Source organism: Piliocolobus tephrosceles, chromosome 8, assembly GCF_002776525.5.
Source record: "Piliocolobus tephrosceles isolate RC106 chromosome 8, ASM277652v3, whole genome shotgun sequence".
Taxonomy (NCBI): domain Eukaryota; kingdom Metazoa; phylum Chordata; class Mammalia; order Primates; family Cercopithecidae; genus Piliocolobus; species Piliocolobus tephrosceles.
This window is the reverse complement of record NC_045441.1, coordinates 14274517-14297694: the sequence shown is the minus strand read 5'-3', so window position 1 is coordinate 14297694 and position 23178 is coordinate 14274517. Positions and strand designations below refer to the sequence as shown.

At 51.8% G+C, this 23178-nt stretch overlaps 1 protein-coding gene across 1 annotated transcript in view; it reads left to right on the top strand.

The window, feature by feature from the left end:
• Positions 1 to 23178, top strand: part of CASTOR2 (cytosolic arginine sensor for mTORC1 subunit 2) — a 59805-nt gene that overhangs the window by 21349 nt on the left and 15278 nt on the right. The window contains exon 2 of the mRNA XM_023218662.2: positions 19748 to 19818. Within this exon, the coding sequence (XP_023074430.1) occupies positions 19748 to 19818 (71 nt within the window). The remainder of the gene's footprint in view (positions 1 to 19747; positions 19819 to 23178) is intronic.

Here is a 23178-nt window from a genome sequence, read left to right as displayed (position 1 = left end):
ATATCTATGTCCTGACCCCGATCCCTCGCAGAGCTCTAGCAGGCGCTGCTGGCTTCAGTGGCAGTGATGGCTGGGACGGCTCCTCTTGACACTCCTGGCCATCCTTCCAGGCTCTCAGCTGGAAGGGCACAGAGGCTGTGGTCTGCTTCGGTGTCAGCCCAGACTCGGCCAGGCCCAGGGGCTTTGGTTTCTGGGTCCTGCATCCCCTGGGGTCTCGTCTCTGGGCCACAGTGGATGGAACCTGCAATGGTTCATTTTAGGCGGCCGCTTGCCTGGATGGAGGGATGTGCAGATAATGGGTAAGGCGTCATTTCTGGGTATATCCAAAGGTGTTTCCAGAAAGATTGCCATTGGAATCAGTGTGGACAGGTACCATCCAGTCAGCTGAGGGCCTCGGTAGAACAAAAACACAGAGAGAGCTGAATTTTCTCTCTCTCTCCTGGAGCTGGGACACCCTCCTCCTTCTGCCCTTGGAAATCAGGACTCGGGGCTCCAGGCTTTGAACTCTGCACCAGCAGCACCCCGGGTTCTCAGGCCTCTGGCATGGGATTGAGAGTTACACCATGGACTTCCCTGGTTCTGAGACCTTGAGACTTGGACTGAGCCACAGTATCAGCTTCCCTGGGTCTCCAGCTGCAGATGCCCTCCCGGGGGACGTCTCAGCCTCAATAATTGCACGAGCCAATTCCCCTAATAAATTCATTCTTATGTATCCCTATCTATTTCCTCGTGGTTCTGTCTTTCTGGAGAACCCTGACCAGAACAGATCCTGAGCCTGGCTCCCCTGCTTGAGAGAAGACGGAGCCCAGACAGGAAGCACAGGAGGGGTGTTTAGAGATTGAACAGGGCAGTCTTCCCTGAGCTGTAGAAACGATTCTTTTCCAAGCAGCCAAAGTGAACTGCTTAAAACAGATCACATCTAGGCCAGGAGCAGTGGCTCACACCTGTAATCCTAGCGCTTTGGGAGGCCGAGATGGGTGGATCACTTGAGGCCAGGAGTTCGAGACCACCCTGGTCAACATGGTGAAACCCTGTCTCCACTAAAAAGACAAAAAATAAGCCAGGCATGGTGGTGCGTGCCTGTAATCCCAGCTACCCGGGAGGCTGAGGCAGGAGAATCACTTGAACCCGGGAAGGGTAGGCTTCAGTGAGCCGAGATCATGCCACTGCACTCCAGCCTGGGCGACAGAACGAGACCCTGTCTCAAAAAAAAACCAGGTCACATCTACTGTCTCCTACCCTCAAACATTTCAGACCCTTTTTATCTTGTTTTTGGTTTTGCTTTTTGTCTTTTTGAGACAGGGTCTTGCTCTACCCAGGCTGGAGTGCAGTGGCACAATCATGGCCCACCACAGCCCCCAACTCCAGGGTTCACAGCCTCCCAAGTAGATGGAGCCACAGGTGCACACCACCACACCCAGTTATTTTATTTTTATTTTTATTTTTGGTAGAGATGGGGGTCTCACTGTGTTTCCCAGGCTGGTATGGAACTCCTGGACTCAAGTGATCTTTCCGCCTCAGCCTTGCAGTGTTGGGATTACAGGCGGGAGCCACCTCACCAGGTTCCTTTCTTTTAATGGACCTCAGGCGTGCAGAATTTGATGACTCATAATTTTTGGTTCGTGACATACTTATGGATCCTGTTTTTACTTTATGTTTGTTTATCGTTTGAATAACAATGCACCCCACAGCAACCATGACATTGATGGTAACTGTTGTCTACCTGCATTTATCTTTCCCTTGATTTTTGCAAAGGCTTTTGTCCCATTTATATGTATGGAAAGGATACCTGGCAGCCTGTGATATTCTGAGGCGTGCTTTTTTTTTTTTCTTTCCACATTGCATTTCAAAATGCAGAAGATAGTCTGTGTTTCTATTGCTGTAGGATATTAGGGCATTCAGCCCTACCGCCAGAGGGAATTTCTTTCTTTCTTTTTTTTTTTTTCTTTTGAGACAGGGTCTTGCTTTGCCCAGGCTGGAGTGCAGTAGTGCAGTCATAGCTCACTGCAGCCTGGACCTCCTGGGCTCAAGCAATCCTCCTGCCTCAGCCTCCCAAATAGCTGGGACTACAGGAGCATGCCATGATGCCTGGCTAATTTTTGTTTTGTTTTTGAGATGGAGTCCTCGCTCTGTCACCCAGGCTGGAGTGCAGTAGCACGATCATAGCTCACCACAGCCTCTGCCACCCAGGCTTGAGCAGTCCTCCCAACTCAGCCACCTGAGTAGCTGAGACTAACCACCATGCCCACCTAATTTTTTTTTTTTTTTCTGTAGAGATGGGATCTCACTATGTTGCTCAGGCTGGCCTTGAACTCCTAGCTTCAAGCAGTCCTCCCACCCCAGCTTCCCAAAATGTTGGATATGGGCATGAACCACTGCACCCAGCCTGGATTAATCTCAAAAATAATATATTGAGCAAAATAAACCAGGCAGAAAATAGTACACAATGTGTGTGTTTCCATGGATTTGAAGCACAACACAGACACAGTGACTCCATGGCACTAGAGACTAGAGCAGTGGCTGCCTCCGGTCATTGGGAAAGGAGCACGGAACACTTTCTGCAATGATGGGAATGTCCAGTATGCTTATCGGGGTACTGGTTAAGTGAGGGATATACACTTGCCAAAAGGCATCTAATTGTCCACCTGAAAATTGTACATTTTATTATAGCAAGTTATGCCACAATTGTAAAAACCGACTTTGGGGTTTAAAAAAATACATATCTATAAGAAATCATGGCCCAGGCTCAGATTTTATCTGACTAAAAACACATTTTGACTGGGTGCAGTGGCTTCTACCTGTAATCCCAGCAATTTGGAAGGCCAAGGCAGGAAGATCTCTTGAGCCAGGAGTTCAAGACCAGTTTGTGCAACATAGCGAGATCCTGTCTCTATAAAAAAAAAAAAAATTAGGCTGGGTACAGTGGCTCACGCCTGTAATCCTAGCACTTTGGGAGGCCAAGGTGGTGGATGGCTTGAGGTCAGGAGTCTGAGACCAGCCTGGCCAACATGGCGAAATCCCATCTCTACTGAAAGTAAAAAAATTAGCCAGGCTTGGTGGTAGGTGCCTGCAATCCCAGCTACTCGGGAGGCTGAGGCAGGAGAATCGCTTTAATGCGGGAGGCAGGGGTTACGGTGAGCTGAGATCATGCCACTGTACTCCAGCCTGGGTGACAGAGTGAGATCCAGTCTCAGAGATAAATAAATAATAGAATAAAATAAGAAATTAGTTGGGTGTGGTGGCACGCACCTATAGTCCCAGCTACTCAGGCAGGAGGATCACGGAAGCCCAGGAGTTAGAGGCTGCACTGCGCTATGATTGGTGCCATTGCACTCCAGCCCAGGTGACAGAGCAAGACCCTGTCTGGAAAAAAAAAAAAAAGGAAAAGAAAAAGAAAATCCCCACGCACCTAACCACCAGCCACACAATAGTTGGGTGAGCTGGAAAGTGTGATCGTCTGTAGGTCCTCAGCCCATGAAGGTGCCCTGCCTGCCTGGTGATGGGAGACTCAGTGGCCTTTATCACATTCTCCGTAATTGGATATGTGGGAAGCATGGGACCGTGACCCCTCGGGGATTGCCCACACCAGTCATCTCACTGTACAGCTGGAGAAACTGAAGCCAGGACAAGGACTGGGCCAAGGTTCCATAGTGAACAGAGGATGCTCGGTCTGCCTGGTGCACCACCCTCCTGTCCAGCCCCCAGTGCCCCCACCCACATCACCACAGCCCAGGAGCACCCCCTGGCACCCAAGGCGGGTGCAGAGTCAATCAGCAAATACTGCAAGGCTCGCCCAGAACTGGGAGCTGGGGTAGCAGTGACGAAGCCGCCTTGGTCTCTGCCCACTCAGCAGCTGAGGCCAGGGTGGAGTTGGTAAACTTCAGCCGTGACCTAATGGCCAAACCTCCCTACGTAGGCACTGATGGTTGGAGGGGAGATGTGGGCAGTGTTGAGGAGGGGACGTAGTGGAGCGTGGTTCGTGAAGGTCTCCACCCTGAGACCTGAAGGCTGGGGAGTGGAGTGAGGGTCCCACGGGGAGGATATGGCACACTAAGGAACAAGGAGGGGCCCAGCAGTGGCCACATGGGGGCTGGACAGAAACAGCCCAAATCACAGAGCTGGGAGCCATGCTGGGGCCCTTGGTGTTCTCGTGGAGGCAGTGGGAGCCACGGGAGGTGCTTGACCCAAGGAGCGAGGTCATCACATATGTGCTTTGAGAAGTGCCTTTGCCTGTACTGTACAGCGTGGACGGACAGGGTCTCAGGAGACCCAGGAAGAGGCTTGGGAGATGACAGCAGGGATGAAAAAGGCTGGATTTGAGGTCCCCAAGGGGTCGATCGAAGAGGGTTTGGTGAAGGGCAGTCTAGGGGCATGGTGAATCGAGTGGCACACAGCAGGTGGACACCAGGAAGAGTCTGGATGGGGGTCAGGGGGATGGGTCACTGCTGGAGGTGAAAGATCTTCCCAGTTCTGGTCCTGGCTTGTGCAGGGTGTGACCTCTAGGTGCAAGGTGTGACCTCTGACAGATCTCATCCCTTCTCTGATCCTGGGTTTTTGTCTAAAGATGATCTATTCCATGCTAAAATTCTTGCCCCTTAAGGTGCTAATCAAGGGACTCTGGGTCCCTGCATGGTGGCTCAATCCTATAATCCTAACTCTTCGGGAGGCAAAGGTAGGAGGATGGCTTGAGGCCAGGAATTCAAGACCAGCCTGAGCAACATAGTGAGACCCTGTCTCTACATGAGAAGATTTTTTTTAATTGGCCTGGTATGGTGGTGCATGCTTGTAGTCCCAGCTACTTGGGAGGCTAAGGCAGAAGGATTCCTTGAGCCCAGGAGTGCAAGGCTGCAGAGAGCTATGATCACACCACTGCACTCCAGCCTGGGTGACAGAGTGGGACACTGTTTCTTAAAAAACAAAAAGGGGCCGGGCACGGTGGCTCACGCCTGTCATCCCAGCACTTTGGGAGGCCGAGGTGGGTGGATCATGAGCTCAAGAGATCGAGACCATCCTGGCCAACATGGTGACACCCCATCTCTACTGAAAAATACAAAAATTAGCCGGGCGTGGTGGCAGGCACCTGTAGTCCCAGCTACTCAGGAGGCTGAGGCAGGAGAATCGCTTGAACCCAGGGAGGTGGATGTTACAGTGAGCCGAGATCGCACCACTGCACTCCAGCATGGTGACAGAGCGAGACTCCGTCTCAAAAAAAGAAAAAGAAACGGAAGCCACATAGAGCTTCTAGAAATCATCTACCCCAAGGTGGAATTCATTGCTCCAGAAAGAAGTGAGTTCCCCATCCCTAGGTGTATGTAAATGCAGGCTGGGCCACTGTCTGTTTAGGATTGCATTGCTGGAGGAGGCAACACAGAATAGCTTTCCAAACTTGATTCTGGGCTTCCTCGTGCCCCACCCCTACATCTGGGTGGCTCCCTGAAGGTCCTCCTTTGTGTTTTTTTTTTTTTTTTTTTTTTGAGACTCACTGTGTCACCCAGGCTAGAGTACACTGGTGTGATCGCTGCTCACTGCAACATCCATCTCCTCGGTTCAAGCGATTCTCCTGCCTCAGCCTCTGGAGTAGCTGAGATTACAGGCATCTGCCACCACGCCCAGCTAATTTTTGTATTTTTAGTACAGACAGGGTTTCACCATGTTGCCCAGGCTGGTCTCAAACTCCTGGTCTCAAGTGATCCACCCGCCTCAGCCTCCCAAAGTGCTGGGATTGCAGGTGTGAGCCACCGTGCCTGGCGCCCCCCTTTCTTATTTGATGGCGAACTGTGCCACAGGTTAAACAAAAAACACTTGTAATTCTCTTCTCTCTGCTACTTTAGCTGGTTAAATCTGACGTCTCAGAAAAGGTTTTGCCAGGCAAGTTTACCTGGAAGTGTCTCTCCCCTGCTGCACCCGCCCTCCCCGTCTGTCTTGGGGTTTCAGGTCTGTTGCTGGAACAGGGCTCTGGCTGGGCCAGGGCTCCTCGCCCAGGATGCCCGGGGAGAGGCCCCGTGTGAGGGCCTCACTCTGTGGGCTTAGGAATCCCAGAGTAAACAGATCAAGTTACCCGTGTCAGCCGGGCGTCCACAACAGGCAGCCGCAGCGATTGAAGATGGGAATGTTCTTCTCAGAGATGACTCAGCTACTCAGCTTCTCAGCCCAGATCAGGGGCCGCCCTGGGCCTCAGCTCTGCCCTGGTGCTTGGCTCCAGGCCAAGCCCGGAGTTGGGTGGTGGGGGAAACAATGGATTTTGAGAGTCAGCGACTGGTGTGCAATTCTCTTTCACCCCGTCAGGGTGAGGGTACATGTCAACAACTCTGGTAGGGTTGAGGGGACCAGCTGTGACCTGGGTCATCTGTAGGGTGGTGGCAGAGTCTCTCTAAGCCTCAGTTTCCTCATCTGTCAAATGGGCAGCAACAACTATGTCAGAGAGTTGATGGGAGAAATGAATCAACCGCCGGGGTGTGGTGGTTCATGCCCGTAATCCCAGCACTTTGGGAGGCCGAGGAGGGTGGATCACTTGAGATCAGGAGTTCGAGACCCCATTCCTACTAAAAAATACAAAAATTAGCCGGGCGTGGTGGCAGTCGCCTGTAATCCCAGCTACTTGGGAGGCTGAGGCAGGAGAATTGCCTGAACCCAGTAGGCAAAGGTTGCAGTGAGCCGAGATTGCGCCACTGCACTCCAGCCTGGGCAACAAAGCAAGACTCTGTCTCAAAAAAAAAAAAAAAAAAAAAAGAATCAACCAAGGTTGTTGAAGCCAGGGTGCAGGCAGAGAAGTGCAAGTCTGCAGGGAGAGCCTGGGCCGCAGTGGTTGGAAGCCCAGGAGTGAGAATCTGGGGAGAGGGTGTAATAGGAGATGAGAGAGGACCCCTTGAGAGCTGCCTACACTGGGGAGGAGAAGAGCAGCCACCACAGGAAGCAAAAGAGGATTGTCAGTGTCCAAGACGTCAGAGGAGACTGTGCGGGAGATTGCAGATTCCAGGGAGGCCTTGACCAGCCATGTGGGTCCAGGCAACAGGTCAAGGGCAGGAAGGCGTGAGGGAAGACGTCATCGGGCTGGGCTCAGGGAGGTCACTGATGAACGGAGCGGGATGCCCTGGAGGGCTTGAGGAGCTGACTCAATGGCAGAGGGTCAGGGTAAGGGGATGAAGGAAGACTTTTTTTTAGGACGGAAGAAACTTGATCCTGTTTGTTGTTAAGACTAAGAAGCCAAGTATGAAACAGACAGTTCAGGGAGGTGCTTGGGAGAGTCACAAAAAGGGGAAGGAGTTTGCCAGGGTGCTGATTCCTGAGGCCAAAGGGAAGGGATAAGATGGATGGACAGGTCGGACACAGTGGCTCACACATTGGGAGGCTGAGGCGGGAGGATCACTCGAGGCCAGGAGTTCGAGACCAGCCTGAGCAACAAAGTGAGACCCTGTCTCTATTAAAAAAAAAAAAAAAATTAGCCGGGCATGGTGGTGTGTCCCTGTAGTTGCAGCAACTTGGGAGGCTGAGTTGGGAGGATCACTTGAGCTCAGGAGTCTGAGGCTGCAGTGAGCTGTGATTGCACCACTGCACTCCAGCCTGGGCAACAGAGCAAGACCTTATCTCAAAAAAAAAAAAAAAAAAAAGGGCGAATGATCAGAGACTTTCTGAGAGGGTGCCCTCCCCACTTGGCCTGTGTCTTAGGAAATCTGGGGTGCGTGTTGGGGTTGCTGAGTGTGGCAGAGGGGCAGGGGTGGAAGAGGTCTGGGGGAAGGAGGGTTAAGCTGACCCAGCAAGGGGTGGATGGGCCCCGGTGGCAGGGAGGAGGATTTCTGAGCTGGAGGGCTTTGCTGAGGGTGGTTTGGGCAGGGGTCATCTAAGGATGGGGCCAGCCGAGGGGGCTCCCAGGAACACCCAGCCCCACAGGCCAGCAGTACACGGTAGGGTTGGAGTGGTGGCCGCAGGAGATGAGTGTGACCAGGAACCAGGGCCACTCCCAGAGTTACCAGGTGACAGGACAACAACTCTAGCCCATGCCCCAGCATGTCCCCTAAGTCCTTTAATAGCGAGGCCTCCAGAGAATGTTGCCTCCCAATTCATAGTGTCAGGGCAGGACTGCAGGTTGCTTTAGGGTCAAATATTTCCATTGTGGTCTTCAGCGTGTTGACACAAACTGTCTGCATGCTTGGAAAGGTCAGAGGTTGTGTGTCTCGGTGTGTGTTCTCAGCTGTGGTGTAAGGAACACAGAAGGTTGAATGAGCTTCCGGTTATGTCGGGAGAAGACCAGGGAAGTGTCGTGCTATTATCCAAAAACAGAAATGGTGCTGTTTATGAAAGCAACCACAGCATGTCTGGTGCTTTTTTTTTTCTTTGAGACAGATTCTCGCTCTGTCACCCAGGCTGGAGTGCAGTGGTGCGATCTTGGCACACTGCAACCTCCGCCTCCCAGATTCAAGCAATTCTCCCGCCTCTGCCTCCCGAGTAGCTGGGATTACAGGTGCCCACCACCACACCCAGCTAATTTTTTTTTTTTTTTTTAGTAGAGACAGGGTTTCACCATGTTGGCCAGGCTGGTCTCAAACTCCTGACCTCAGGTGATCCACTCCCCCTCGGCCTCCCAAAGTGCTGGGATTACAGGCATGAGCCACTGTGCCCGGCTGGCTGGGGCTTTTTTTATTTTATTTTTTATTTTTTGAGACAAGGTCTCACACTGTCACCTAGGCTGGAGTACAGTGGTGCAGTCACAGCTCATCACTGGAGCCTTGACCTCCTGGGCTCGAGCAATCCTCCTTCCTCAGCCTCCTGAGTAGCTGGGACTACAGGTGCATACTACCAGGCCCTATTAATTTTTTCCTTTTTAGATTACTTTTTGTAGAGACAGGGTCTCACTATGTTGCCCAGGCTAGTCACCTGGTGCTTTTATCTACAAAGTGACACCGATTCCCCACCCTGGTTCCTGAAGGCAGACAGTATATAGGAAGTTTGGGGAATAGGCTCAGGAGCTGTGTAAATATGCCCAAGACCACAGGATCGGATCGCCAACTCCAAAGCATTGCTTTGTTTTTTTGTTTTTTTGTTTTGAGACAGAGTCTCGCTGGGCCAGAGTGCAGCGGCACGATCTCAGCTCACTGCAGCCTCGAACTCCCAGGTTCAAGCGATTCTTCTGCCCCCAGTAGCTAGGATTACAGGCATGTGCCACTACGCCCAGCTAATTTTTGTATTTTTAGTAGAGATGGGATTTCACCATGTTGGCCAGGCTGGCCTCGAACTCCTGACCTCCAGCGATCCACCTGCCTTGGCCTCCCAAAGTGCTGGGATTATAGGCATGAACCACTGGGCCTGGCCAAGGGTGTTTTTTTTTTTTTTTTTTTTTTTTAATCATAGGTACTTGTAACTCTGTAAAAAGCGTACCGTGCCTTACACAATGTTTGGGGACTTGTTTTTCCACCCTCAGTGCTGTGATATTGCTGACACTTGTTTATCTGTTTGCTTAACACTGTGGACGGTTCATGTTGCCTGCTGGGTAATATTCTGCCATTCTTCATGTCCTCTCCTGCCGATGGGCATCTGGGCTGTGGCCAGGTTTTTGTTACCGAGAACAGGCTGTCACAGATCCTCTCGTCCGTGTCTCCCGTTACACATCTGTAGAGGGTGGATGTCTCAGAATGGAAACGCTGAGTCATGGTGCGTATGCTGCAAGTCCCACCTGCCTTCAGGAAGCCCCCAACCCGTAGAGGCAGCTCAGCCCCGGCTCGGCAGACCCCAGGCAGGTAACTGCTTTAACCCAGCTAAGCTTCGGTTTTCCCGTCTGTGAAATGGGAATCATTCCACAGCACATTCATTCAGGTCACACTGATTACAGACCTCGTACCAAGCCCTGTGCTGGGCATGCGGGTCCTGGAGGGGGGAGATGCAGCCTTGTCTCTTGCTCGCCAAGACAGAAATGAGGCCAGGCGCAGTGGCTCATGCCTGTAATCCCAGCACTTTGGGAGGCTGAGGTGGGTGGATCACCTGAGGTCAGGAGTTGGAGATCAGCCTGGCCAACATGGCAAAACCCTGTCTCTACTAAAAATACAAAAATCAGCCGGACGTGGTGGTGCACGCCTGTAATCCCAACTACTTGGGGGGCTGAGGCAGGAGAATCGCTTGAACCTGGGAGGCAGAAGTTGCAGTGAGCCGAGATCGCACCGCTGCACTCCAGCCTGGGCTACAGAGTGACTCCAACAAAAAAAAAAAAAAAAAAAAAGGCAGACAGACCTAGAAGTGATTAATCTCAGTACTATGATGGATATCGCCATGGCTGAGGAGGTGATAGGCTGGTGGGGGTGAAAGGAAGTCAGGCTGGGGGTTGTGAGAATTGGGGAGACCCGAAATCAGTGATCATTTTGCACCAAGAGCTGACAAGCAGAAGGCATACTTTCCTGGGAGGAAGCCTGGGTCCCCGGGGCTTTCCCCAGATATTTGTGATTTCTTCGGCCCTATCCGTCCCCTTTGGTAGTCCTGCTGCTCCATAATCACCCTGGAATTTGCCAAGCGCCATCACCCACACTGTCTGATTCGATTTTCCTGGTCACCTGTGACACAAGCACATTTTATTTTCTTTTTCTTTTTTTTTTTGAGACAGAATCTCGCTCTGTCGCCCAGGCTGGAGTGCAGTGGCGCCATCTTGACTCACTGCAAGCTCCGCCTCCTGGGTTCACACCATTCTCCTGCCTCAGCCTCCCGAGTAGCTGGGACTACAGACACCCACCACCAAGCCTGGCTAATTTTTTGTATTTCTTTTTTTATTTTTATTTTATTTTATTATTTTTTTTTAATTTATTTTTTTTTTTTTTGAGACAGAGTCTCGCTCTGTCACCTGGGCTGGAGTGCAGTGGCTGGTTCTCAGCTCACTGCAAGCTCCGCCTCCCGGGTTTATGCCATTCTCCTGCCTCAGCCTCCGAGTAGCTGGGACTACAGGCGCCCACTACCTCGCCCGGCTAGTTTTTTGTATTTTTTAGTAGAGACGGAGTTTCACGGTGTTAGCCAGGATGGTCTCGATCTCCTGACCTCGTGATCCACCCGTTTCGGCCTCCCAAAGTGCTGGGATTACAGGCTTGAGCCACCGCGCCCGGCCGTATTTCTTTTTTTGAGTAGAGACGGGATTTCTTCACCATGTTAACCAGGATGACCTTGATCTCCTGACCTCGTGATCCGCCCACCTCGGCTTCCCCCAGTGCTGGGATTATAAGCATGAGCCACTGCATCCGGCCTTATTTTCTGTCTTAAGGCAAAATAACTCCTGTTCAGGATCGCCCTTCCAATTGCAGATCCAATTAAGGGCTTTTTTCTAAGTAAAACTTGAAAGGGCAGCTTCTAGTTGCTACGAAGACAGGAGAAATGAAATGTAAATAACACGAGAGACCCATTGAAAACCCGGGAGAAACATTTAAAAACTGCAGCTGGTTAGAACAAAGCCTGGCACTCACCCTCCCCCTGATTTTCCTCTGGGAAGAAAAACCTCATGATCAACGGTAGCCCTGAAACACTTCTATCACTCACTGCTTTTTTTTTTTTTTTTTTTTTTTTGAGACAGAATCTCGCTCTGTCGCCAGGCTGGAGTGCAGTGGTGTGATCTTGGCTCACTGCAACCTCTGCCTCCCATGTTCAAGTGATTCTCCTGCCTCAGCCTCCCGAGTAGCTGGGACTACAGGTGCGCACCACCACACCCAGCTAATTTTTATATTTTTAGTAGAGGCGGGGTTTCACCATGTTGGCCAGGATAGTCTCCATCTCTTGACCTCATGATCCACCCGCCTTTTCCTCCCAAAGTGCTGGGATTGCAGGTGTAAGCCACCACTCCCGGCTGCTCACCTCATGTTTTAAAAGGCCCCTGTCAGCCGGGCACGTTGGTTCACACCTGTAGTCCCAGTACTTTGGGAGGTCGAGGCTTGGGAGGATCGCTTGAGGCCAGGAATTCGAGACCAGCCTGGGCAACAGAGCAAGACCCCATCTCCACAAAAATTTAAAAATTAGTCAGCCATGGTGATGTACATCTATAATCCCAGCTACTCAGGAGGCTGAGGTGGGATCGCTTGAGCCCAGGAGTTGGAGGCTACAGTGAACTATGATCATGCCATTGCACTCCAGCCTGGGTGACAGAGCAAGACCCTATCTCTAAAGGAGTGAATGAATGAATGCTACTATTAGCCACATCAGAAAAACATCCGCAGGGAGGCAGCCAGAAGTTGGCTGGCAGGGGCAAGGGTGGGCGGTCTCCGGAAGCAGGTGAGGCCCTGATACCTTCATTCCCTCACTTGCACAGGCTGTAGATGTGGCCAAACCTCCCTCATTCCAGACAGAACAGGCCACACTTTGCAAGAAACACCCCTGTCCTTCCACGCTTGTGCTGTGATCCCAAGTGGGCTGAGAAAGGACCTGCTTTAAGTAAGTCCCGAGAAGGTTTTGTAAACAGATGCCCGTAACATCCAAGATGCCTGTCTTGAGGCCTGTTTGCAGAGCCTCTCTGGTTTGGGTGGGTGGGTGACTTGAGCAGTGAAGGCCCTGGGCTTGTTTCAAAACCCCGCTGGCCAGGCTCTTTTTTGTTTGTTTGTTTTTGAGACGGAGTCTTGCTCTGTCACCCCATCTGAAGTGCAGCGGCACCATCTCGACTCACTGCAACCTCCATCTCCGGGGTTCAGGCAATTCTCCTGCCTCAGCCTCCCGAGTAGCTGGGACTACAGGTGCGCGCCACCATGCCTGGCTAATTTTTTGTATTTTTAGTAGAGGTAGAGATGGGGTTTCACCATGTTGGCCAGGCTCATCCCGAACTCCTGACCTCAGGTGAGCCGCCTGCCTCGGCCTCCTAAAATGCTGGGATTACAGGCATGAGCCACCGCACCCGGCAGGCCAGGCTGTTAATTCCAAAGGTCCTGGCTTGTTCCCAGACAAGCTAGTAGGTGACCTTGGCAGAGTCTGGCTGACACAGGGCATAGTGACCCTGCAGGAATCAGGCTTGCGTCTTTTATTTTTTAAGACAGGATCTCACTGTGTCACCTAGGCTGGAGTGCAGTGGTGCTATCATGGCTCACTGCAACCTCTGCCTCCCAGGCCCAAGTGATCCTCCCACCTTCACCTCCTGAGTAGCTGAGACTACAGGGGCTCACCACCACGCTCAGGTAATTTTTAAATTTTTTTGTAGAGATGAGGTCTTGCCATGTTGCCCACGCTGGTCTCAAACTCCTGGACTCAAGTGATCCCCCTGGCCTGGCCTCCCGCTTGGAGTTTCTTAACAGCACTTAGCACCACACTGGGTACTTTCTGGCATTTGCTCCTCTTTCCAGCTCTTTGTAGACAGAGTAGAGAGAGGCCACAAACCCCAGGGGCCCGGAATCTGGGATGTGGACCCGGCCATGACTCATTAGAAAAGGCAGAGAGAGAATTAGAACTGGAGACCTTAGCCTGTCCCACAGGAGGATTAAGTCAAGGTGATACCACACGAGGGCGGGCAGGGTTTGTTCTCATTGACAGGTCTCTGAATTTGAAGGCAAGTGTGTGGCCACAGTCCATCCCTTTGCTCAGCAATCCTTGAGTGTTGATTCCATGCCCAGCCAGTGTCAGATATGAGGTGTGTGTGCGGAGGACCGTCTGTCCTTGCTTCTGAGAGCTGTGGTCTACTGAGGGAAGTAGACCCTTAAAGTATAATTTGTAATAGATCGTGGGAAGCACTTGGCACTGTCATGCACAGTTGCACGGGTTGTGCACTGCACAACTCTAAGGGCATACTTCACATAGACTGTGAGATGAACTATCTCCTAGGGCTGTGATGCACCAACAGCCCAGCTGTCCATAGTGGCAGGAAAGTCATCTCATAGACGTAGTGTGGGGCTGTAGGCTGTCAAAGGAGGACAACCTCTATGATGGGAGATGAGGGAAAGGAAGTGGCTGGTGTTGATCAGGCAAGGTTTTTTTATTTTATTTTTTGTATTTTTAGTAGAGACAGGGCTTCATCATGTTGGCCAGACTGGTCTCGAACTCCCAACCTCAAGTGATCCATCCACCTCCGCCTCCCAAAGTTCTGGCATTACAGGTATGAGCCACCATGCCTGGCCAGGAGAGGTTTTATCCCAGAGGAGATGTTTGAACTGGATCTTAAAGGATGAGCATGAAGTCTCAGCCAACAAAGTTGGGAGGCCATGCCGGGTAGTTGAAAGAACATTCAGGCCGGGCGCAGTGGGTCATGCCTGTAATCCCAGCACTTTGGGAGGTTGAGGCGGGTGGATTTTCTGAGGTCAGGAGTTTGAGAACAGCCTGGCCAACATGATGAAACCTTCTCTCTACTAAAAATTCCAAAAAATTGGCCGGGCATGGTGGCGGGTGCCTGTAATCCCAGCTACTTGGGAGGCTGAGGCAGGAGAATTGCTTGAACCCCAGAGGCGGAGGTTGCTGTGAGCCAAGATCACACCACTGCGCTCCAGCCTGGGCAACAAGAGCAAGGGGTGTTGAGGCCAGGAATGGAAGAGGGAGACAAGACAGGAGGGTAGTCCAGCCTTGAGTTTGCTTTGTAGGGAGTGATGGAGAAGCAAAAACAGATCTGAGTGACCTTCAAGTAAAGAAGACATGGGGCCATGTGGAGTGGCTCACGCCCATAATCCCAGCACTTTGGGAGGTGGAGGTGGGAGGATCGCTTGAGGCCAGGAGTTCAAGACCCACCTGGGCAACATAGCAAGATCCCATCTCTATAACAATTTTAAAAATTAGCCAGGTGTGGTGGCATGCACCTGTAATCCCGGGTACTTGGGAGGCTAAGGATGGCCCACAAGGGGGTCCTGTGCTTGGACTGGGGAATGGCCAACTTCCTGGCAGTATCGGGACGACTTTGAGAAGCACGGACAGGAGGGGTAAGCTTGGTAAGACAAGAAACGCAGCAGATGTAATTCAAAGGCAAAGGGGGACCCGTAGCTTGAATTAAGAAGTGGTGTGGGCCAGGTGCAGTGACTCACGCCTGTAATCCCAGCACTTTGGGAGGCCAAGGCAGAAAGATCACTTGAGCTCGGGAGTGCAAAACCAGTTGGGGCAACATAGTGAAACTCTGTCTCTACAAAAAATAAAAAATTAGCCAGCCGGGCGTGGTAGTGCACACCTGTAGTCCAAGCTAGTTGGAAGGCTGAGCTAGGAGGATTGCTTGAGCCCAGGAGGTCAAGGCTGCTGTGAGGCGAGATCATGCCACTGCACTCCAGCCTGGGCAACAGAGCAAGAGCTTGTCTCAAAAAAGAAAGAAAAAAGGCCGGGCTGGTGGCTCACGCCTGTAATCCCAGCACTTTGGGAGGCCGAGCCAGGTGGATTACAAGGTCAGGAGATCGAGACCATCCTGGCTAACACAGTGAAACCCCGTCTCTACTAAAAATACAAAGAATTAGCCGGGCATGGTGGCGGGCGCCTGTAGTCCCAGCTGCTCAGGAGGCTGAGGCAGGAGAATGGCATGAACCTGGGAGGTGGAGCTTGCAGTGAGCCGAGAGATTGCGCCACTGCACTCCAGCCTGGGTCACAGAGTGAGACTCCGTCTCAAAAAACAAAAAACAAAAAAAAACGACATGGAGGTCAAGGAGAGGGAGGAGTCTGGGGGCTGACTCCTGAGGGTAGTGACCAGAGCGATGGCAGCAGGTGCCTCCAGCTTATCTACCCTCCCCGAAGCCTGCCCGTGCCAAGGTGCACATTCTGAGATGTCCCATAGCTGGCAGAGCCACAGAATCGCTCAGCCCCTGGGGACAGGTCACTTCAACAACATATTTATACTCCATTTACACTCAGGCCGCTGTTGCCTTCTGCTGGTGTGTATGCCCTCCGGAATAATTTGTGTGGTCTATTTCTGGAGCGTCCCTCACAGCCGAGGGCACTGAGAGCAAGGGCCGCGTCTGTTTGCCTCCCTGGGGCTCTCGGGCAGCTGGGCAGCCCCGCCACCCCCCCCCCCGCCCCAGGGAGTACCAGCTCATGGCAATCTGGTGACTTGGGGAGGGGGTCCAGGGCTCTTTCTGAGTGCATGGGGGTCCCTAGGAAGCGTCCAGGCCTGACCAGTGATTGCCACTTACTGTGATGATAATTTGCTGTTGTCCTCAAAGCAATTATAGATTTCATGTATCCAGGCAATACTTGCAAATTGGATATGGGACAGGCAGGGACAGAGACGTAATTTGAAAACCAAAGAGCCGGAGGGAAATTGATGAGCGTGGGCTGTTGTTCCAGCAGAACGCCTTACACCCCTCCTAGGGCGGGAGAGGCCACCTCATGGATGACCCTAGCACAGGCAATTTTTTTTTTTTTTTTTTGGAGATAGAGTGGCTCTGTTGCCCAGGCTGGAGTGCGGTGGCACGATCCAAGCTCACTGCAACCTCCCAGGTTCAAGCAATTCTCCTGCCTCAGCCTCCCAAGCGGCTGGGATTACAGACGCCCACCACCATGCCAGGCTAACTTTTATATATTTAGTAGAGATGGGGTTTCACCATATTGGCCAGGCTGTTCTCAAACTCCTGACCTCGAGTGATCTGCCCACCCCAGCGTCCCAAAGTGTTGGGATTACAGGCCTGAGCCACCCCGGCAGGCCAAGGATTTTCTTTACATTCAAGTTTATCAAAGGATGACTGACATACAGCAAAATTCACCCCTTTTTAGCAGACAGTTCTTCGGGTTTTGACAAATTCATATGATCTTGTGAGGTTTTTTTTTGTTTTTTTGAGATGGAGTCTAAATCAAATCACCCAGGCTGGAGTGCAGTGGTATGATCTTGGCTCATTGCAGCCTCCACCTCCCAGGTTCAAGCGAGTCCCCTGCCTCAACCTCCCAAGTAACTGGGATTACAGGCGCCCACAGACATGCCCGGCTAATTTTTGCATTTTTTGTAGAGACAGGGTTTCACCACGTTGGCCAGGCTGGTCTCGAACTCCTGACCTCAGGTGATCCGCCCACCTCTGCCTCCCAAAGTGCTGGGATTACAGGCGTGAGCCACTGCACCCGGCCTAAATTTATATGATCTTGGAACCACCGCCACAATCAAGAGGCCTATCCCCCCCAAAATTTCCCAGTGCCCCTCTCTAGTCCACACCTGCCCATCCCCTGGCAACCGCTAATCATTTGCCCCTATAGTCTGGCCTCTTCCAAAATGTCGTATGAATAGAATCATACAGTATGGAATCTTTTGAGCTTGGCTACTTTAACTTAGCAAAAGGTGGCTACTTTAACTTAGCAAAATGCGCTTGAGATCTGCCCGTGTTAATGCATGAATCAGTAGTTTATTCCTTTTAATTGCCGACCCGTATTTCCTCATGTGGATGTGCCATAGTTTATCCTCTCTCCAGTTGAAGGAAGGACATTTGGGTCGTTTCCAATTTAGGGTAAATACAAACAAAGGCAATACGTATTTGCATCTAGGTCTTTGTGTGGGCACCTGTTTTCACTTCTCTTGGATGAATACCCAGGAGCAGGATAGCTGAGGCTGTGGATGGTCAGTGTGTGCTGAACTTTATAAGAAACTGCCAACTGGATGCAGTGGCTCACGCCTGTAATCCCAGCACTTTGGAAAGCCAAGATGGGAGGATCGCTTGAGGGCAAGAGTTCAAGACCAGCCTAGAGAATGTAGCAAAGATCTCATCTCTACAAACAACTTTTAAAACTAGCTGGACAGTCTGGGCACAGTGGCTCATGCCTATAATCCCAGCACTTTGGGAGGCCGAGGCGGGTGGATCACCTGAGGTCAGGAGTTCGAGACCAGCCTGGCCAACATGGAGAAACCTTGTCTCTACTAAAAATACAAAAATTAGCCAGATGTGGTGGTGAGCGCCTGTAAGTCCAGCTACTGGGGAGGCTGAGGCAGGAGAATCACTTGAACCTGGGAGGCAGAGGTTGCAGTGAGCCGAGAGCGTGCCACTGCACTCTAGTCTAGGCAACTGGGCAAGACTGTCTCAAAAAAAAAAAAAAATTAGCCTGACCTGGTATTGTGTGCCTGTAGTTCCAGCTACTCAGGAGACTGAGGCAGGGGAAATGCTTGAGCCCAGGTGTTCAAGGCTTCCATGAGCTGTGATTGCATCACTGTACTCCAGACTGGGTGACAGAGCAAGCCCCTGTCTCTAAAAAGAAGAAAGAAACTGCCAAATGAATGTTTGAAGGGCTGGGCCATTTTGTACTCCCACCAGCAGTATAAGAGAGTTCCAGTGGCTCCATATCCTTGTGAAAATTTTCAGGAATAAATTTTAAAACGGAGCTGTAGAGGTTCTGTAGATGAGGGGGCTGCAGGGAAGCTGGCAGGAGAGGAGGCCAGGGAGGAGGGCGACCCATGGATACACCAGCCACCCTCATACCCTGCAACACTGTCCACTCAGAGATCCCATTTCCATTTGCATCTTTGAGAGAGGGATCCTTGCCCTTTGCCTGGTGATACTGTTTGGCTGTGTCCCCACCCAAATCTCACCTTGAATTGTAATAATTGCCACGTGTCAAGGGTGGAGCCAGGTGGAGATAATTGAATCATGGGGGTGGTTTTCCTCATACTGTTCTCATGGTAGTGAATAAGTCTCATGAGATCTGATGGTTTTATAAAGGGCAGTTCCCCTGCACATGCTCTCTTGCCTGTTGCCATGTAAGACGTGCCTTGGCTCCTCCTTGGCTTCCTGTCATGATTGTGAGGCCTCCCCAGCCATGTGGAACTGTGAGTCCGTTCAACCTCTGTCCTTTATAAATTACCCGGTCTCGGGTATGTATTTATTAACAGCATGAGAACAGACGAATACACCTGGGTTACTCAGAACTCTTTCTGTCCCGGCTCCCCTCAACGGGTGGGGGTGCAGAGCCCGTGCCTGGCTTTGTGCTGGGGAGCTGGAACACCAGATAAGTGACCAGGGGTCAGTTTCCTGCAAGCCTCTGCCTGTGTGTGCTTGGACTTGCCATCTCTGCCTGCGGTACTCTCTAGGGTGCAGTGGGGGTGGTTCTGGCTAAATAGGGAACAGGGACACGGGCGTTGAGGGGGTGATGACCCTCTTCAATCACCCAAGGACCAAAAGCCTCGAAGCCCAGCCCAAGGGCCACCTGGACACAGACCTGGGCACCAAAAGATGCCCAGGACCGAGGCCAGCAGGGTCAGGGTTCCGTCCCCTGTTTTGGGGGAATTGATGGTCTCGTTTTGGGGGTAGATGAGCAACATACCTCCCAGGCTAAGCGGTGATATCAGAGGTGATGTGAGGTGGGGCGGAGATCCACGTCCCAGAAATGTCACGGGTGGCCGCACTCCTCCCTCTTCAGGGATGGAAAGTAAACCAAAGGCTGGGCTGTCAGTCAGCTGGTGGGAATTAGGCATTTTTGTGACTGGGAGCGCCAGAGTTGGTGAACTGGAGGCCAAGACAGTGGGAGGGGAGATGGGGACAGACACCTAGAGGTTACAGTGGCAGGGCCGTGGAAAAGACGGCTGCTCTGCCTGACCCACACTGGAGCCACCCTTCGGCCACTTCTTCCCTCCGAGAAAATGTGGGATCTCAGGCCCTCAGGCCTGGACAGAATCACAGGGGCTGACTGGCTCAGAGGTCCCCAAAGATTGGGGGGTGGCAGAGTGGGGACAGTTGGCATCGCTGTGCCTCTCCAGAGTGAGCACTGAGTAGGGGGATATGAAGGGAGAGACAGACAACTTACCCGAAGTCACCCAGCAGCCTGGGGCCGGAGCTCTGGGTAAACTGAGTCATCATCCCCGGGGCACGGGTGGGCAGCTGCCCCAGGGGACCTGCCTGGACTAATGAGATCTTCTGTGTCTGTCTGTCCGCCCATCCAGGTGCAAGTTCTTCAGTCTGACTGAGACGCCAGAGGATTACACTATCATTGTCGATGAGGAGGGATTCCTAGGTAAGTGCTTCTCTCCCTAGAGACACGGCTGGGCCACGCCCTGAAGTCAGGGCTGGCCACCCACCTCCTTATTTCTGCTCTCACCTACCTTCTTATTTCTTCCCTCATCTACTGGTCAGCTAGAAAAACAGCAGAGTGTATTTCTTGCTCTCCCTGGGTTCTGGAGGGTCCCTTCCCCTCCTGCACTTGAGATTGCCCCAGGAAAGACTTCTGAGCTAAAAGAGTTAGTTGGTATGGCGCTACCCAGCTGAGAATTAGATTAACCAAGAAGGAAAAGGAACATGTTTCACTGAAGCTGGCAAAGTGCTTTAAAATATCCTCAGTCGGGCCGGGCGTGGTGGCTCATGCCTGTAATCCCAGCACTTTGGGAGGCCGAGGCGGGCGGATCACAAGGTCAGGAGATCGAGACCACGGTGAAACCCCGTCTCTACTAAAAATACAAAAAATTAGCCGGGCTCAGTGGCAGGCGCCTGTAGTCCCAGCTACCTGGGAGGCTGAGGCAGGAGAATGGCGTGAACCCGGGAGGCGGAGCTTGCAGTGAGCCGAGATCGCACCACTGCACTCCAGCCTGGGCAACAGAGCAAGGCTCTGTCTCAAAAAAAAAAAAATATCCTCAGTCGGGCACAGTGACTTACGCCTTTAATCCCAACACTTTGGGAGGCTAAGGTGGGAGGATCACTTGAGCCAAGGAGTTCGAGACCAGCCTGGGCATAGTGAGACCCCCGCCATCTCTACTAAAAAATTACTTTAAATTAACTGGACATGATGGCATGTTCCTGTGGTCCCAGCTACTTGAGAGACTGAGACAGAAGGATTGTTTGAGCCCAGGAGTTGGAGGCTGCAATGAGATGTTATTAAATCACTGCTTTCCAGTCTGGAAGACAGAGCGAGACTCCATTTCTTAAAAAGAAAAAAAGAGAGAGAAGTGTCTAGATGGCAAGGGCACAGTTTAAGAAGACTTCCCGGAGAAGGCAACACTTGCAGTGAACACAGCTAAGAGTAAAGAGCCAGGCATGGTGGTGCACGCCTCTACTCCCAGCTACTTGGGAGACTGAGGTGGGAGGATTGCTTAAACCCAGGAGTATGAGACTGTGGTGTGTTATGATCACACCTGTGAATAACTACTGCACTCCAGCCTGGGCAACGTAATGAGAATCTGGTGTTTTGTTTTGTTTTGTTTTGTTTTTGAGATGGAGTCTTACTCTGTCATTCAAGCTGAAGTGCAATGGCACGATCTCGGCTCACTGCAACCGCCACCTCCCAGGTTCAAACCATTCTCCTGCCTCAGCCTCCCAAGTAGCTGGGATCACAGGCGCCCGCCACCACACCCGGCTCATTTTTGTATTTTTTTAGTAGAGATGGGGATTCACCCTGTTGGCAGGCTGGTCTCGAACTCTTGACCTCAGGTGATCCACTCCCCCTCGGCCTCCCAAACTGCTGGAATTACAGGCATGAGCCACTGCATCCGGCTTGAGAACCTGTTTCTAAAAAAATAAAAAATAAAAAATAAGTGCCCCCACCAGGTGGAAAGCATTAATGGAGGGGCACTTTCCAGGCAGAGAGAACCCCATGTGTGCACAGCCACAGCTTCCAGTACTGCAGATGCACTTGGGAACTAGAGTGTGAGAAGAGAGATAGGAGGACAGGGCTTACCTGGAGGAGAGGGGATCAGGAAAGATTCCTTCACGTGGCTGTACACACATGGGCTTCTCTGCCTGGAAAGCACCCCTCCCTTCGTGGTTTCTACCTGGCATGTGGGCACTGAAATTTTTTTTTCCCCCCCCCAGAAACAGGTTCTTGCTATGTTGCCCAGACTGGAGTACAGTGGCTAATCACAGGTGTGATCATAGTGCATGGCAGCCTCAAACTCCTGGGCTGAAGCAGTCCTCCCACCTCAGCCTCCCGAGTAGCTGAGAGTAGAGGCATGTATCGCCGTGCCTGGCTCTAGACTTTTTCCTGAACTCCCCTCCTATACTTTATTTGGGTTAGAAGAAGCATGAGGAGACTTCTGCAGCATGGCTGTTTCTGGGGGCTCAAAAGAGGAAGTTCCTGGTGAGCTCACATGGTCATGGAGGACTTCCTGGAGGAGGTGATATTTTTGCTGGCCTCATGGGGAAGGAAGAAAACATGTCAGAGGAGAGTTGAATGAGAAAGTACAGGAGCAGAAGCAAGGGCCAGGTTCAGTCTCTAAAAAAGGAGAAGACAGAAGTAGGCAGGGAAAGTTTGGATGTTATTCTTTAGGCACTGGGGAGCCATTGAAGGTTGTTGGGCTGGGTTAGGGCTGAATTGGGGTAGAGTCTGCTGAGGTGTGTGTGCAGGAGAGGGAACAGGGAGTGAAGTAGGAAATTCCCGGGGGTGAGTAAGCTCTGTTCAAATAGAGGTCTTTGGGCCCAGGCTGAGACCCTCAACTGGCCCAGGGAAGGGATTGCCCTCTATCCCTCAACCTGCCATTCCCCAGAGGCATCCATAATGGCCTTGTGACTTTTGAAACTGCCTTGCCCTGCCCCTTCCTGAGCCTTTCCCAGCCGCAGGCACAGGCGCAGGCTCAGCACTGAGGAACATGGAGCACTGGGAAAGCAGGTTTCAGTTAGCCCAGCAAGGCCTGAGGCTAGCCAGCCAGGCTCACCTCTGTGACTTCAGGGTAAGGGCTTCCCTTCCAGGGTGCTTTTCTGGTTAGCAAACCAGGCTGCTTGGAAATCCATTATTGCCCAAGAAACAAAAAAATTATTGAGTGCATTTGTTTTTTCTTTCTTTTCTTTTTCTTTTTTTCTTTGTTTTGAGACAGAGTCTCACTCTGTCACCCAGGCTGGAGTGCAGTGGCGTGATCTCGACTCACTGCAACCTCCACCTCCCAGGTTCAAGCAATTCTCCTGCCTGAGCCTCCTGAGTAGCTGGGATTATAGGCGTCCGCCACAATGCCAGGCTAATTTTTTTGTATTTTTAGTAGAGATGGGGTTTGGTTTCACCATGTTGGCCAGGCTGGTCTCAAACTCCTGAATTCAAGCGATCCACCTGCCTTGACCTCCCAAAGTGCTGCCAAAATATTAGCATTTGGGCCAGGCATAGTGGTTCACATCTGTAATCCCAGCACTTTGTGAGGCTGAGGCGGGCAGATCACCTGAGGTCAGGAGTTCAAGACAGGCCTGGTCAACATGGTGAAACCCCATCTTTACTAAAAATACAAAAATTAGCCGGGCATGGCGACGCATGCCTGTAGCTCCAGCTACTCAGGAGGCAGAGCAGGAGAATCGCTTGAACCCAGGAGGCAGAGGCTGCAATGAGCCAAGATCATGCCGCTGCACTCCAGCTTGGGCGAGGGAGCAAGACTCCGTCTCAAAAAAAGAAAAAAAAAAAAAAAAA